This window comes from Diabrotica undecimpunctata, chromosome 5, assembly GCF_040954645.1.
Source record: "Diabrotica undecimpunctata isolate CICGRU chromosome 5, icDiaUnde3, whole genome shotgun sequence".
NCBI classification, from domain to species: Eukaryota; Metazoa; Arthropoda; class Insecta; order Coleoptera; family Chrysomelidae; genus Diabrotica; species Diabrotica undecimpunctata.
The window spans coordinates 157,332,296-157,344,827 of NC_092807.1; the positions used below are offsets into that span (position 1 = coordinate 157,332,296).

At 32.7% G+C, this 12,532-nt stretch overlaps 1 protein-coding gene across 1 annotated transcript; it reads left to right on the plus strand.

Annotated features, from left to right (window-relative positions):
- Window positions 1–3,126: 3,126 nt before the first annotated feature.
- LOC140440858 (probable metabolite transport protein CsbC) lies at window positions 3,127–8,232 on the plus strand. Its single transcript, XM_072531219.1, has 2 exons — window positions 3,127–3,263; window positions 6,334–8,232. Exons 1-2 carry the CDS (start codon window positions 3,155–3,157, stop codon window positions 7,662–7,664), a joined length of 1,440 nt encoding a protein of 479 aa, XP_072387320.1. The 5' UTR covers window positions 3,127–3,154; the 3' UTR covers window positions 7,665–8,232.
- The last annotated feature ends 4,300 nt before the right edge of the window (window positions 8,233–12,532 follow it).

Sequence of the window (12,532 nt, forward strand, 5' to 3'; positions counted from 1 at the left end):
TTTCATCGAAAGTTTGTTTTCTCAGCAACAACAAATTGTCCATAAACATAACATGGCTTTGTTTTGGTTTTTCAGTATTTACAGCTGTTTTTAATATCTTACATGCTTCACCCATACGTTTTTTCATACTTTCTCTTTTTATGAATTTTTTAAATGAGTAAGATAATAAAGAGTTCTTGAGATAAGTAAGAATATATAGTACTAACATTTTTTATGTTCTACAGTAGGTGGCAATGTCATATTGTGGGTAATTAAGTCGTCACCTTCCTAAACTGTAGCTATGTCAATTTTGTTTTTTGCAATAAACTTGCTGATGTATTCGCTATTGCTTCGTCTACTGACTTCAATGTTTATTTGACACACTCGAATTTTTGATCTTATTGTCAGATTTGTTTTTTGTTTGTTGCATGGTCATTTAGATTACCTATGGTGAACCACAAGGAGGCGAGACAGCTTTAGAACTGACATATTGTAAGATGAAATCAAGAGTATACAAAGTCAGTATAAGACTAATAATCACGCATGCATTAGAAACAATACCAAACAGCCAAAAGGCAGAGGATGTTAGAAACTGCAAAAATGAGAAAGGAAAGGAAAGATGCTGAGAAGTCTATTAAGAATTGATGAGATCACAACAAAATATAATGTACAGTATATAAACAAGTACCACTAAACAGAAAAGAAGAATGAAATAATGACACTAGTAGAATGGTGAATACCAGAGTTGTTAAAATAACAAGGGAAAATTCACCAAATGGGTGGACGATGTATCGGCCGACCACGCAAAAGATTGACTGACAATCTTCAATCGATGCAACAACCGGCAACCGGTCAATGAGCAAGCAAATGGCTTATAAAAGGTCAATAGAAAAAGGAGAATAGAAGTAGGGGAGGCCGGGGTTAGTTGTTACAATTTTTACATTTTATTTTGTTGTGTATTTAATATGTAAAATAGGCACTTCATAAAAATTGGTGGAAGAAGCACTCCCTTGGATATAATTATTTTAAATATTAGATTTACAACAAACTTGCAACTTTTAGGAAAATATTATATATTTGTCTAATCTTACAAATTGTATCAAATTACCCCCTTATTGGGTAAGTTGTTACATGGCAGAGGCAAATTGTTACACTAGTAACTTTCATACTTTTCAAAGAAGTTAATTTAAATCAGTTATTAGACTAATCGGACTGGCAATGTATGCATAAAAAATTGGACAACCGTCACTGCAAAGTTCATGCGCTCACTCCTTACAGTCTACGCATTGCACTCATTTCTCTTTTGATTTTGAATTAGTGTACGAATCACAACCTGTAATGCAGAAACATTCTTCATTTTGGTCATCGCTTTCTTTTGAAACAATTGTCCTTTTGACTTTTTGTTCTCCTTTTTTATTAGCTTTTAAGTATCTCAGTTGCTCTTGCTGTAATAATACTTGCGTTTCAGACGTGTTCGTCAAATTGGCCGTATGTCTTCGTTTCCTACTTTGTGCAGTATTTTTTCTGAGTTGAGCTTTAGGTATAGGACGAACACCTTTAGGACTAATAAGTCCTGTAACTAAAGCGCGAGAAGTTGAAGGTTGTGGATCTTGATGTTCCTTGTTGATAGCTTGTGGTGACGTACTTGGTGGTGTTCGTGTATTTTGTGTGGCTGCTTGTGACTGAAGCTGCATATTTTTTTGCGACTCAGGTCTATCTGTAAAGGATGATGGCAGAAAATCTTCATCAGTAAAAAGTATATTTTTTTGAGTTAAAGCTAACGGCAAAGCATTTCCAACAATTGATGGAATGTTATAAATTGTCATTGTAACTTCTGGAAAAGTTTTCATTCAGCTATCGATCTAGCTGCTAATAAATTTTTTTAATGGTCCAAACACCGATCTGTCCCAAGGTTGCTATAATCGTCCCAAGGTCGCTTTTGTTGGTATAATCTGTTTGTCAAGAGCTAGAAATTCTTCTTTCGGAACCATGCGTAGTCGTTCTTTGATTTGGCCCAGAACAGGTTTAATTTTGAATAATCTGTTATGTCCAGGCTGATCATTTTCAATCATGTCATTGTTAGTGAAATGCAAGAAACGTTTTATTTCTTCGAATCTGTTACAGCTCATCACATCGCTAACTGTTCGGTGGCCAATATTGGCATTCCAATAGTGTCTTGCTGATGGAAGTTGAATTATCGACATGTAAATAGTAATTCCTATAAATTGTTCTATTTCATATTTTTTATATTAGCTTGTTTATCTGGACGTTGTTGCACTCAGTATAAATTTGATTGGTCTGCGATATGTCATACAAGACTATCAGGAGAGAGAAACTTAAAAAAATTGACCGGAGTTTCTAATTGTAAAATCGAAGAAGGTAAATTTTCAGAACCAGTAAATTTTGTATCATTTTCTGATCTTCTAAGATTTCCTTTCACCCAATTATTTTTTTGGTTTCTGCCATTTATGGCACATGATTCGATAAAGGTTTAAATTAGAACCAATCGGAGGTTTGTGTTTATTTGTCAACTGCAGTGTTGCCGTATCTTTTAAATTTTCTTTGGTCATGGATTTCTCGCTAGTATAGGTAACCTATATTTTGATGGATAAACATCAATTTTTATTTCCTCAACCAAAATCCCCAGTAATTGAATTTGATTGTCCCTACGATCGGCGTTTATGGGATAGCATACTAGCGTTTCCTGCCGTTTTCTTACAATATTCGCAGACTACTTTTTCGGCTTGTTTACTAACCGCCATCTTTCAAAGCGGGATTGTCTGTTGCAAGATAACGAAACTTTGATCCGTACTTTCAAAACATAAATATTGTAAGTCGTAAGAATTTATTTATACAACGAAAACAAATTACATGGAATAAAATTTGCATTTTATTTAAAATTATAAGAATGTTTTTTCATTTTTTTGTGACGATTTAAACAAATTTAACATTTCTTAGAGGTAAAAGACCGATATAGATATACCATTTGCTTCTAATACTGCGTAAAAAATATTTTAATAAAATACAGTTATCTTTAAAACTTATGCTAATTAACATGAAATATTTTGATTACAATTTTTATGTACCTATTATTTGTATGGCATGAAATAATAAATACTCCGCACTGTAAATATTGTTAAGTCATTACAACAATTTTTGAAGTACGTTCATAAAAATGGCTGATAACAGATTCAAAAAATGGCTATATCACCAACTAAGTACGGATTTTACCGATAATATGAAAACCCGCTCAATTTATTATGTATATATATGTTGTTTTACAGGTAAGCACAATATATTTTTAAATAATGTTGATAACTAGAGTCCGGCTTAAATCTTCTTCAGCACGTGCCATATCATTCACGAATTTTTTTAACCAAGAAACCTGTGTTCTTTCTACATTCATACGTCCTTCTATTTTGCCTTTAAGGATCAGTTGTAATAATCTATATTGATTTTTCTTCACTACGTGTCCCAAATAAGACATTTTCCGATCTTTAACTGTCTTAAGTAATTTTCTATCTTTGTAGACCGTCCTTAGTACTTCCTCATTAGTTTTTCTGACAGTCCAATCTATCTTTCGGTTGCTCAGAATCAGTTTATAAAAAGCATTTAAAGATTTCCACTCCTTTTAGCCAAAATAAACCCTATCAAGATTGGTTTTATGAATCGACATCCTCGATTATCATTAAAGAAACCACAAAGTTTGCAAAATAAAAGGGCCCTGTCTTCTGATCCTTTTGTTGTAGCAGACCATTACAATAAATTGCAACAAATTGTAAATGAAAACTTTATTTGATCAAATACCCGAGCTTTTCTTCAACTGCGACGAGTCTGGATTTTGTACGGATCCCTCCAAAATTAAGGGTATTGGCCAAAAAAATAAAGCGCTTTATCAACGCATTCATGGCTCAGGTCGTGAAAATATATCAGTCAACTGTTGCATTAGCGCTGATGGTTCTTATTTACCACCTCACATAATTTTTCAAGAAAGTGCAGTCTTACCAAGATAAACTGCACGATGGAATAACGCACAGACTGCAGCCTCTAGATTTTTCTGTTTTTAGTCCTTTAAACACAGGATGGAATAGAATATTACTCACAGAAATGAGAAAATGTTTGGGTGTTATTAATAAGAAAGAACAAAATGTCAAAAAAAAATTTTTCTATTACCATCAAAGACTTATGGATAAAATATCTAACTCCGGATATCATCGATCCTGGATTTGTTGGTACAGGTTCTTTGCCAGTGGACCAAAGTAAATTTCCAGACGATGATTATGACCAAGTTGCGTTACCTAGGTACAAATCTACCATTAAAAAACATATACTGCTGAGGACACATTAACCACAAATTTGGAAAATGCTGATACCAGTCAAATGACTTCTGGTTCCTACGTTTCCATAAGCGAATTAACAAATGATAATGCCGCTAAACGAAATGTAATTGATTTCTTAGTAAATAAATTAAAGACGAATGTAGAAAGATCGGTTACTCCAACACCATTCAAAGAAAGACAAATACGGCTTAAGCAACTTCAATATGGAGAAGTTTTAACTTCCGAAGAGGTTTTAGAACGACTGCGCCAAGAAGAAGAGAGAAGAAAAAGTAAAGTTACAAAACGAAAAACAGGCAAAGAAGATAAAACTCCACAAACTAGAACAAAGAAAAAGGTTCTAAAGAAAAATATTTCAGAAAGCGAATCTTATACCAACGAAGATTTGGAAAAAGAAATGCAAGAGAATATGAGACATAGCATTAGCGATATAAGCTTGAATTATGATACCGACGATGATACGCCTGGAAATTTTTTAAAAGGAAATGTTAGTTCGTTGCAGAAAAATACGATTAAATTAAGGCGAGAAAAAGCGCAGCGAGAAGAACAGATAATCCACGAGTAATATTTCCCAACTATCAGGCTGCAATAATAGTTGCTAAGATTTACTCGAAAGTATGGTATGTAGGTCTGGTATCGGAAATTTTTTCCGATAAAGAAGTGAAAATGACATTTTTAGATCGACTAGGAAGTTCTTTCAGATGGCCAATGCATCTGAAGATTGAGAATGTAGCGGTAGAATCAATTATAATGGAGGTATTTTCAGAAGGCAAAAATCCCGTAACATTATACCCTTCTATTAAGGACATTGAACAAGCTTGGAAAGAGTCGAAGATTTCTCACAAATAGTATGGTTTTTATTTAATTTTTTTCGTTTTAAATTTAGTTAATCACTTAGCTGACAATGTACGTTTAATTTATGAATAAACTAGTAATAGAAATTATCGGTTTTAATATTTTTCTATATTCATTAAATGATGAGGTTTTGTCTTCATTTACCCATTTTATTTTATAGGTCAGTTAAATTGGGAAAAAATAGCAGTCTTCATTTAACCTGTAAATTGGGGCAAATGAGGACATTTGACTTAAGATTTTAAAAAAATGATAGAGTACTTGCTTTACACAAATATATGTTGAAAGTCATAATTTCTTGAAGGAGTATCTCCCCTCGATCACATAAAAATATACGAAAAATTTAATCACACTAATTGTTCCCAAGATATCTTAATATATTTGAAATGGAATAAGTGTCGCCCATTACCCCTACTGACCTTATATAACCCCTTAAGAACCAAATGTTTGTAATTTTTGCTAAACTCGGAATATTTTAAATCCGTAAACTAATTTTTCGAAACCAATTCAGATTTCTGCTTTAATCTGTGCCTTCTAAGAATTGCAAGGCAAAACAGCCATTGATAAAGATGTTATTAGAGACATGGGGAATCTAAAATTCCATTCCACAACATATCTCGTCAACTAAGCAAAAATCCTGATCAAATTGGTTTCTAGAACTCATAAAGAGTATTCCGGAATAAAAGGGAAAAGAGAGTTAAGGTTTGATTTCACGTAAAGTGCGTCTGTATATCCGCTTATTACGAAAAATTTGTTTATGGATTTATTATCAGATGACGCTATTTGCGTGCATACGAAGCCATGTTAGAGTTGCTTCTACCAAGACAGGAAAGATTTATTTTCAGGTTCAGAGCGTCTATGAATAGTCGTTCTGAAGATTACTTTTAGGGTGAAATACGTATAAGCGGATATAAAGAAGCACTATACGTGAAATCAAATCTTAACTGTCTTTTCCCCTTCAGAATATTTATTTGAAATTTTTTTTTCGAATAAACGCTTTATTGTTTTCGTAATGTTCAGTGAGAGTCCATATCTTCAGGACAAAGTCAGATAGTTACAAAGGTTTGTAACTACCTGACAATATTCCCACTGCGTTCATTACTGGTTAAATATGTAATGAAAACAATTCGAGTATAACGAATTTTAATATAAATAATTTTTTTAGCGAACCTGCTATTAATCACCTTGGGAAGCTGTTTATCATGGGCAGCACCAGTATTACCGAAACTGCTCTCGAATGATACAAATATTAACCCATTTGAAAAACCCATAAGTACTGTGGAAGTAGCAATAATAGCATCATGTCAATTTGTCGGCGTTGCAGGTGGATTTATTATAATGGCTAAAGTATCAAATTGGATAGGACGTAAAAGGACTATGCGTTATTCGGGTTTAAGTATAGTTAGCATGCTATTCGTCCTAGCATTTGCAAAATCTATGTATATTTATATTATATCATTAATAATATTAGGGTTTAATATAAGTGGGATTTACATTAGTGTTTCGGTATATAATATTGAAATTTCGGAAATTTCAAATAGAACCAAAATAGGATTGATTCTGGGTATGGCAGCACCCACCGGAATCTTCATTACGTATATTATAGGAGCTTATACTAGTGTAAAACTCTATACTCTAATAATTGCTATACCAGCTGTAATACATTTAATACTAGAACCTTTTGTTATTGTCGAATCTCCGATTTATTTAGCTTCAAAAGGAAAAGATAATGAAGCACTTAGTGCACTAAAACTACTGAGAAATACCAAAACAAACGAAGAGATTATGATAGAGTATGCTCAGATAGAAAATTTTGTTCAAGGTACAAGAAAACAATCAAGTCTATTAGATATGTTTAAAACCAGAGCATCTAGAAAAGCTTTATTCTTATCTTTACTACTTTGTGTTGGTCAACAAACATGTGGTATTTCCACATTGCTGACATTTTCTGCTTTGATATTCAACTATTCAAATTCTGGTATGTCTACTGATACAATTGGTATTATTATCGGAGGTGCACAATTGATGGTTTATTTTGTTGTAGGATATCTATATAATAGGTTTGGTGCTAGAAAGTTAATATTGTTTTCTAGCTCGTTCTGCAGTTTCTGCATGTTGGTTAGTAGCATACTGTTTTATTTGATACAAATACAATCTTCGCTTACAGAGAATTTAGGTTGGCTACCTATTGTATTAACTGTTTTATTTATAATTGGGTACGGTATAGGATACGGATTTATCCCGATATCTTTATGTAACGAACTTTTTACCACTGATCTGAGATCTTTAGGTTTCGGAACTAGTATGGTAGGGGAAAGTATAGTTATTTTTATAGTACGATTCAGTTATCCATTTTTATCTATAAATGTTGGTGAATATTTGGCTATGTTCGTTTATTTTATAGCAGGTTTATTTAACTTTTTTGTTTTTTTCTTTTTATTGCCAGATACGAAAGATAAAACGTTTGAAGAAATACAAATAGAGCTAAGTAAATAATGGCATGAATAAAAAATTAGATTGGTGAGCCAGATAGGAACTAGGAGAATTAAGGAAATACAGAATTAGGGAAATAGGATGAAAATACAATTTTGCCGCCCTCTTTACCGATCGTCCTTCCTCCCTATCCACACCAACAAAACAGAATACCACCTAAGCTATTTTTTAAACGAAATTTCATTATATTATTATATGTATGCTATTCAAAAGTTTTATTTTTAAAAAAATAGTTATATTAATAAAGTTATAGATATTATTACATGGGTCGTCCAAAAACTAAAGAAAAATCTCTTTGCCACAATTTCATGCGTGCCAGTTGCCTATTAGCCCAGTCTGGTTAGGCAAAAATCATCGATTTCACGGCAAAATTTTTCGCAGATATCTGAAACTTTTAAGACATACGGGGGGGTTAATAGATGACGAATAGATGAAAAAATACTCGTATTTTTACCTTGCGTTTTTTTTTTAATAATTTATAGTCACAATTTGATTTTTTGTCTATAAGTTTTTTCCCTTATATTTTACATAAACAATATTCATATCATTTTTTTATATTAAGAATATCTTTTTCCCGTTTTTTCAATTAAAATTGATAAATATTTTATTAATTTTTTTATTAACAAAATAAAACGTTAATACATTTAAACATCGAGGAATTACCGTCTTTTAAATTTGTGCGAAATTTCCCTCCGATCGGTCACATAGTTAAAAGTTATTTAATTTGTTTAGCCTGAGGCTAATTATTTAAACTATTGAACTCGCTCTATTAATGATGCTAGACACATTTGGCAAATTTCATAGGATTCTTTAAGACTTAAACTATCTCAGAAGTTAAATGCATATTGCGTTTTCATCGAAATTATTTACAAAATAAACGTTTGAAAAGGGGGTATGTTTATAGGTACGAATAACTTACAATAGGAACGAAGTAAGGGACTATTTTTAAAAAAATCATATCTCCATTGTTTATACACATTAAGAAGTAAAATTTGCACAAATTTTGAATAAAAATTTAAACTTTATATTGAAATTTATAGCTATAAAATTCATCCATTTTTTCGAAACTTACAGCACTTCGAAAGGAAGGTACTTTCGAAAGATCGAAGTATGAAAGTTTAGGGGATAACTGTTTCAGCTCGTTTTTTTTTCGAAATCGGAACTTCAAATTGAAACACGTAGGAAAAATTTACATTATCTCGGCTTTCATTGCAGTTAGAAGCCTCTTTCTTATAATCTGGGGTAGCTCCTCGAAATATGAATAACTACATAGTTTTCACTGGCCGGGAAATATGGGAAACCTCAGGAAAATTGAGTCCATTTGAAATTCACTGTAAAAACTTACTTTTTCCTTTAATTTGGCTGGAATAATCTGTTGCCGTAAATCCGGCAAATCTCGGAAAATCAACATATATTTTTTTTTATTTTATATCAGTGATGTACTAATACTTGATACTAATATATTTGATAAATTAAATTTCAGGTAATTATTTCAGGTAATTTTTTATACATTATATTATTATATTTCTAATATTAATTATAATTATGTTGATTTTCCGGGATTTTCCGAGATTTCCGGAGAGGGATGAAAACTATGTCATCATTATTAATACTGCCACAGACTATTCCAGCCAAATTAATAAAAAAAAAGTAAGTTTTTACGGTGAATTTCAAATGGATTCAATTTTTTCGAGGTTTTCCATATTTCCCGACCAGTGAAAACTGTAGTTGTGATGTAGTTAGTCATATTTTGACGAGCTGCTTCAGATTAAAAAAAGAGGCTTCTATCTGCGATGGAAGCCGAGATAATGTAAATTTTTCCTAAGTGTTTCAATTTGAAGTTCCGATTTCGAAAAAAAAAACATTTTTCTCAGTATGTCCACCTACATCATTTTCAATAGATCTGGCTTGTATTTAGGATTGAAGAAATCGAGCCTCCAAAAAACTGTTAAATGCAAGAATGACCTTTTGGAATACCGTGTAAGCGATGAGAGGATGATGTGTATGAAGATGCAAGGAATCTCTTTGGCAGTCGATTGTAAAGCAATATGTATACAAAGCGATGGAAGATCAATGCTCGGGGTGAGACTTATAGACAAAAAAACAAACAAATGGATTAGAAGTAAAACCAAAGTAAAAGACGCAGGAGAACATGCTGCCAAATTAAAATGGAGCTTCGCAGGACACAATGCCCGACTGAAGGATAAGAGATGGAATCACGAAATACAACAGTGAAGGCCATGGTTAGGAAAGAGAAGCAGAGGAAGACCATTAATGAGATGGGCTGATGACATTAAGAAGATCGGAGGACACAACTGGAAGCAAGTGGCGCAAAATAGAAGACACTGGAATGATTTGGGGGATGCCTATGTCCAAAGTTGGATTACTTAAGGCTGAAGAAGAACATCTACAGACTGTAATGAATGGAGAGGTTTGCTAAGGGAGCCTACACGAATTGGTTTATAAAGCCTAAGGATGGATGGATGAATAAATAAGACTTAATATTTGTCTTGATGTGGCTTCTTTGTCAACTAAAAAATCGGGGTACTTGAATGCGTGGTATTTGAGATCAGCAGTATAGATGTTTGCCAATTGACCGTATTTATTTGTATTTCTTTAACACTAACTTAATTAAAAAAATTGCTGTTTGTGTTGTTCAAACCCCCTAACCTAGAACTAAGTTCCGTAATTATCCGGTCAATAACCTTTAACGTGGCTACTGGGTCACATTTTCAGTACTTTTTAGAGCTTCATCATCGCACCGCTCATGAGGTAATTGTTTCTTGTTTCTTTGTCTTTTTTCTGAGATCTCAGATGATAAGTAATTTACGCTTGCTGAGAATTAACCCTCATTTATAGGCTTAGATGAAGCAAACTCTCTGCAAGACTTTAGGAACGTTAAAAGATCGTGAAGGGGTTCTAAACTTCACCGTAACGTTTATATACAGCTTTAACCACATCTAATCTTGCAGAATATCTCGTGGTTTCCAGGCTAGTGCCAATATGAGGAGCACATATTTTCGGAGAACTTCATAGCATGAAGTTAAAATCACGAAGAAAGAATACTTTTCAAAGTTCAAAAAATTCTTAGCCTTAATAGTAGCAACCTCAGGTAACTAATTCACATTATTAGGAGGCATATCAGTACACTCAACTTCAGGCCCATTAGTTCATTACATCTTGTGTCTCATAATAAAGATAATAATTTGGTAAAGGGAGTAATAACTGTAATAAGGCTAATAAATTGTTTAACAAACTTAAATGAAATTAAACAATGTTGATTTCTATATTATTATTTTGAATTACTTTAAATAACATATTGTTATTTTATAGACTTCAAATTTTGTCTGATGGTATGTTAGTATAGTGAAATAAAGTAGTTAAAACTGTATTTTAAAAACAAAAAACAATGGTGAAAAAAAATTGTCACAATTTCTTTTTTTATTATTTTGTTGTATTTATTTTATTTTATTTTATTTTTATTTTTATTTTAAGTTAATGTTTGTGATAATAAATTTTTAAATAGCTCTACAGTTTTTTATTTTCGTCAATATTGATAGATCTTGAAATCAAAATTGTTAGGGTATTTTTTTATGATTTTGTTAGCTGAAATTGGAAAAATCTTTAATTTTAATAGCAGATCCTCAGGCGATACTAAGTACGTAAGGTTGTAAGTAATGAGGCTAGCTATAAGTAAATATCGCATGTAGCGTCACAACCAGATATTTTATGCATTTTTTTGTTGTTAGCTATACCCCTGTACATTGGAGTTCCGTCCCTTGTCTTTTGCGTTTACCGTTTCGAATGATGGCTTCTGTCTTCTCTGCTGGGAGTTCTAGTCCGTGATCTGTCATCCAGTCCTTCTTAAAGTTCAAGTACCTGAGATGTTTGAGTAACAGCATTCTAAATCCTGATTTAATAATAAGAATGAGAATAGAACCTGTCACAAAATTTTTCGAAAAAATAAAAAGACTGCTATGTGATTCTCGAGTAAAACTGGAAACTTTGACTACGTTTATCAAGGTATACGTCTGGTCGACTCTTCTCTATGCAGTTAAAATGTGGAGCCTTAATACATCGACCACAAATAAACTAAAGATCTTTGAAATATGGATCTACATAGACATCGCATACCTCAAACGAAGAAGTGCTGCAGAGAATAGGCAAGAACTGAAAACTTTTCAACACAGTGAAAGTTAAAAAAACCTCATTCATACCTAGGTCACATGCTGAGAAATAATAAGTACCAATATGCTGAACTAATAGTAAAAGGAAAGATCGAGGAAAAGAGAGGACTAGGAAGTAAAAGACTATCGTGGCTGAGAAACCTTCGACAATAATCTTCTTCTTCTTCCTACTTTATAAATAGGCAAAATCCCTTTTTTACTTCGGTTTTTAGCCTCAATTGACGTTGTCTGACCATCTTTTCCTCGGTCGTCCCAATGATCTTCTTCCATTTGGCGATTTGTCTCTTGCTATTCGTACTATTCTATTTTCTGTCATTCTTTCGATGTGTTGATTCCATTCCACTTTTCTTCTTTTGGTCCACGCGTTTATTTCCTCTATACCACATCTCGCTCGTATTTCCTCACTTCTTACCCTGTCACTTAGAGTTTGGTTTGTTATTTTTCGTAAAACTTTCATTTTTGTTGTTTCCAGTAGTCTTTGTGTTTTTTTTTGCCTTATCTGCTCTTGTTTCCGCTGTGTACGTCATTATCGGTCTTATTTTTGATTTATATATTCTGGTTTTCGTTTCCGTTGTGAGGTATTTGTTTCTCCAGATTGTGTTGTTGAGACATCCTGCTGCTCTGTTTGCCATGTTTACTTATTTTTGTACTTCTTCTTTCACTTTTCCGTAGCTTGACAGATTT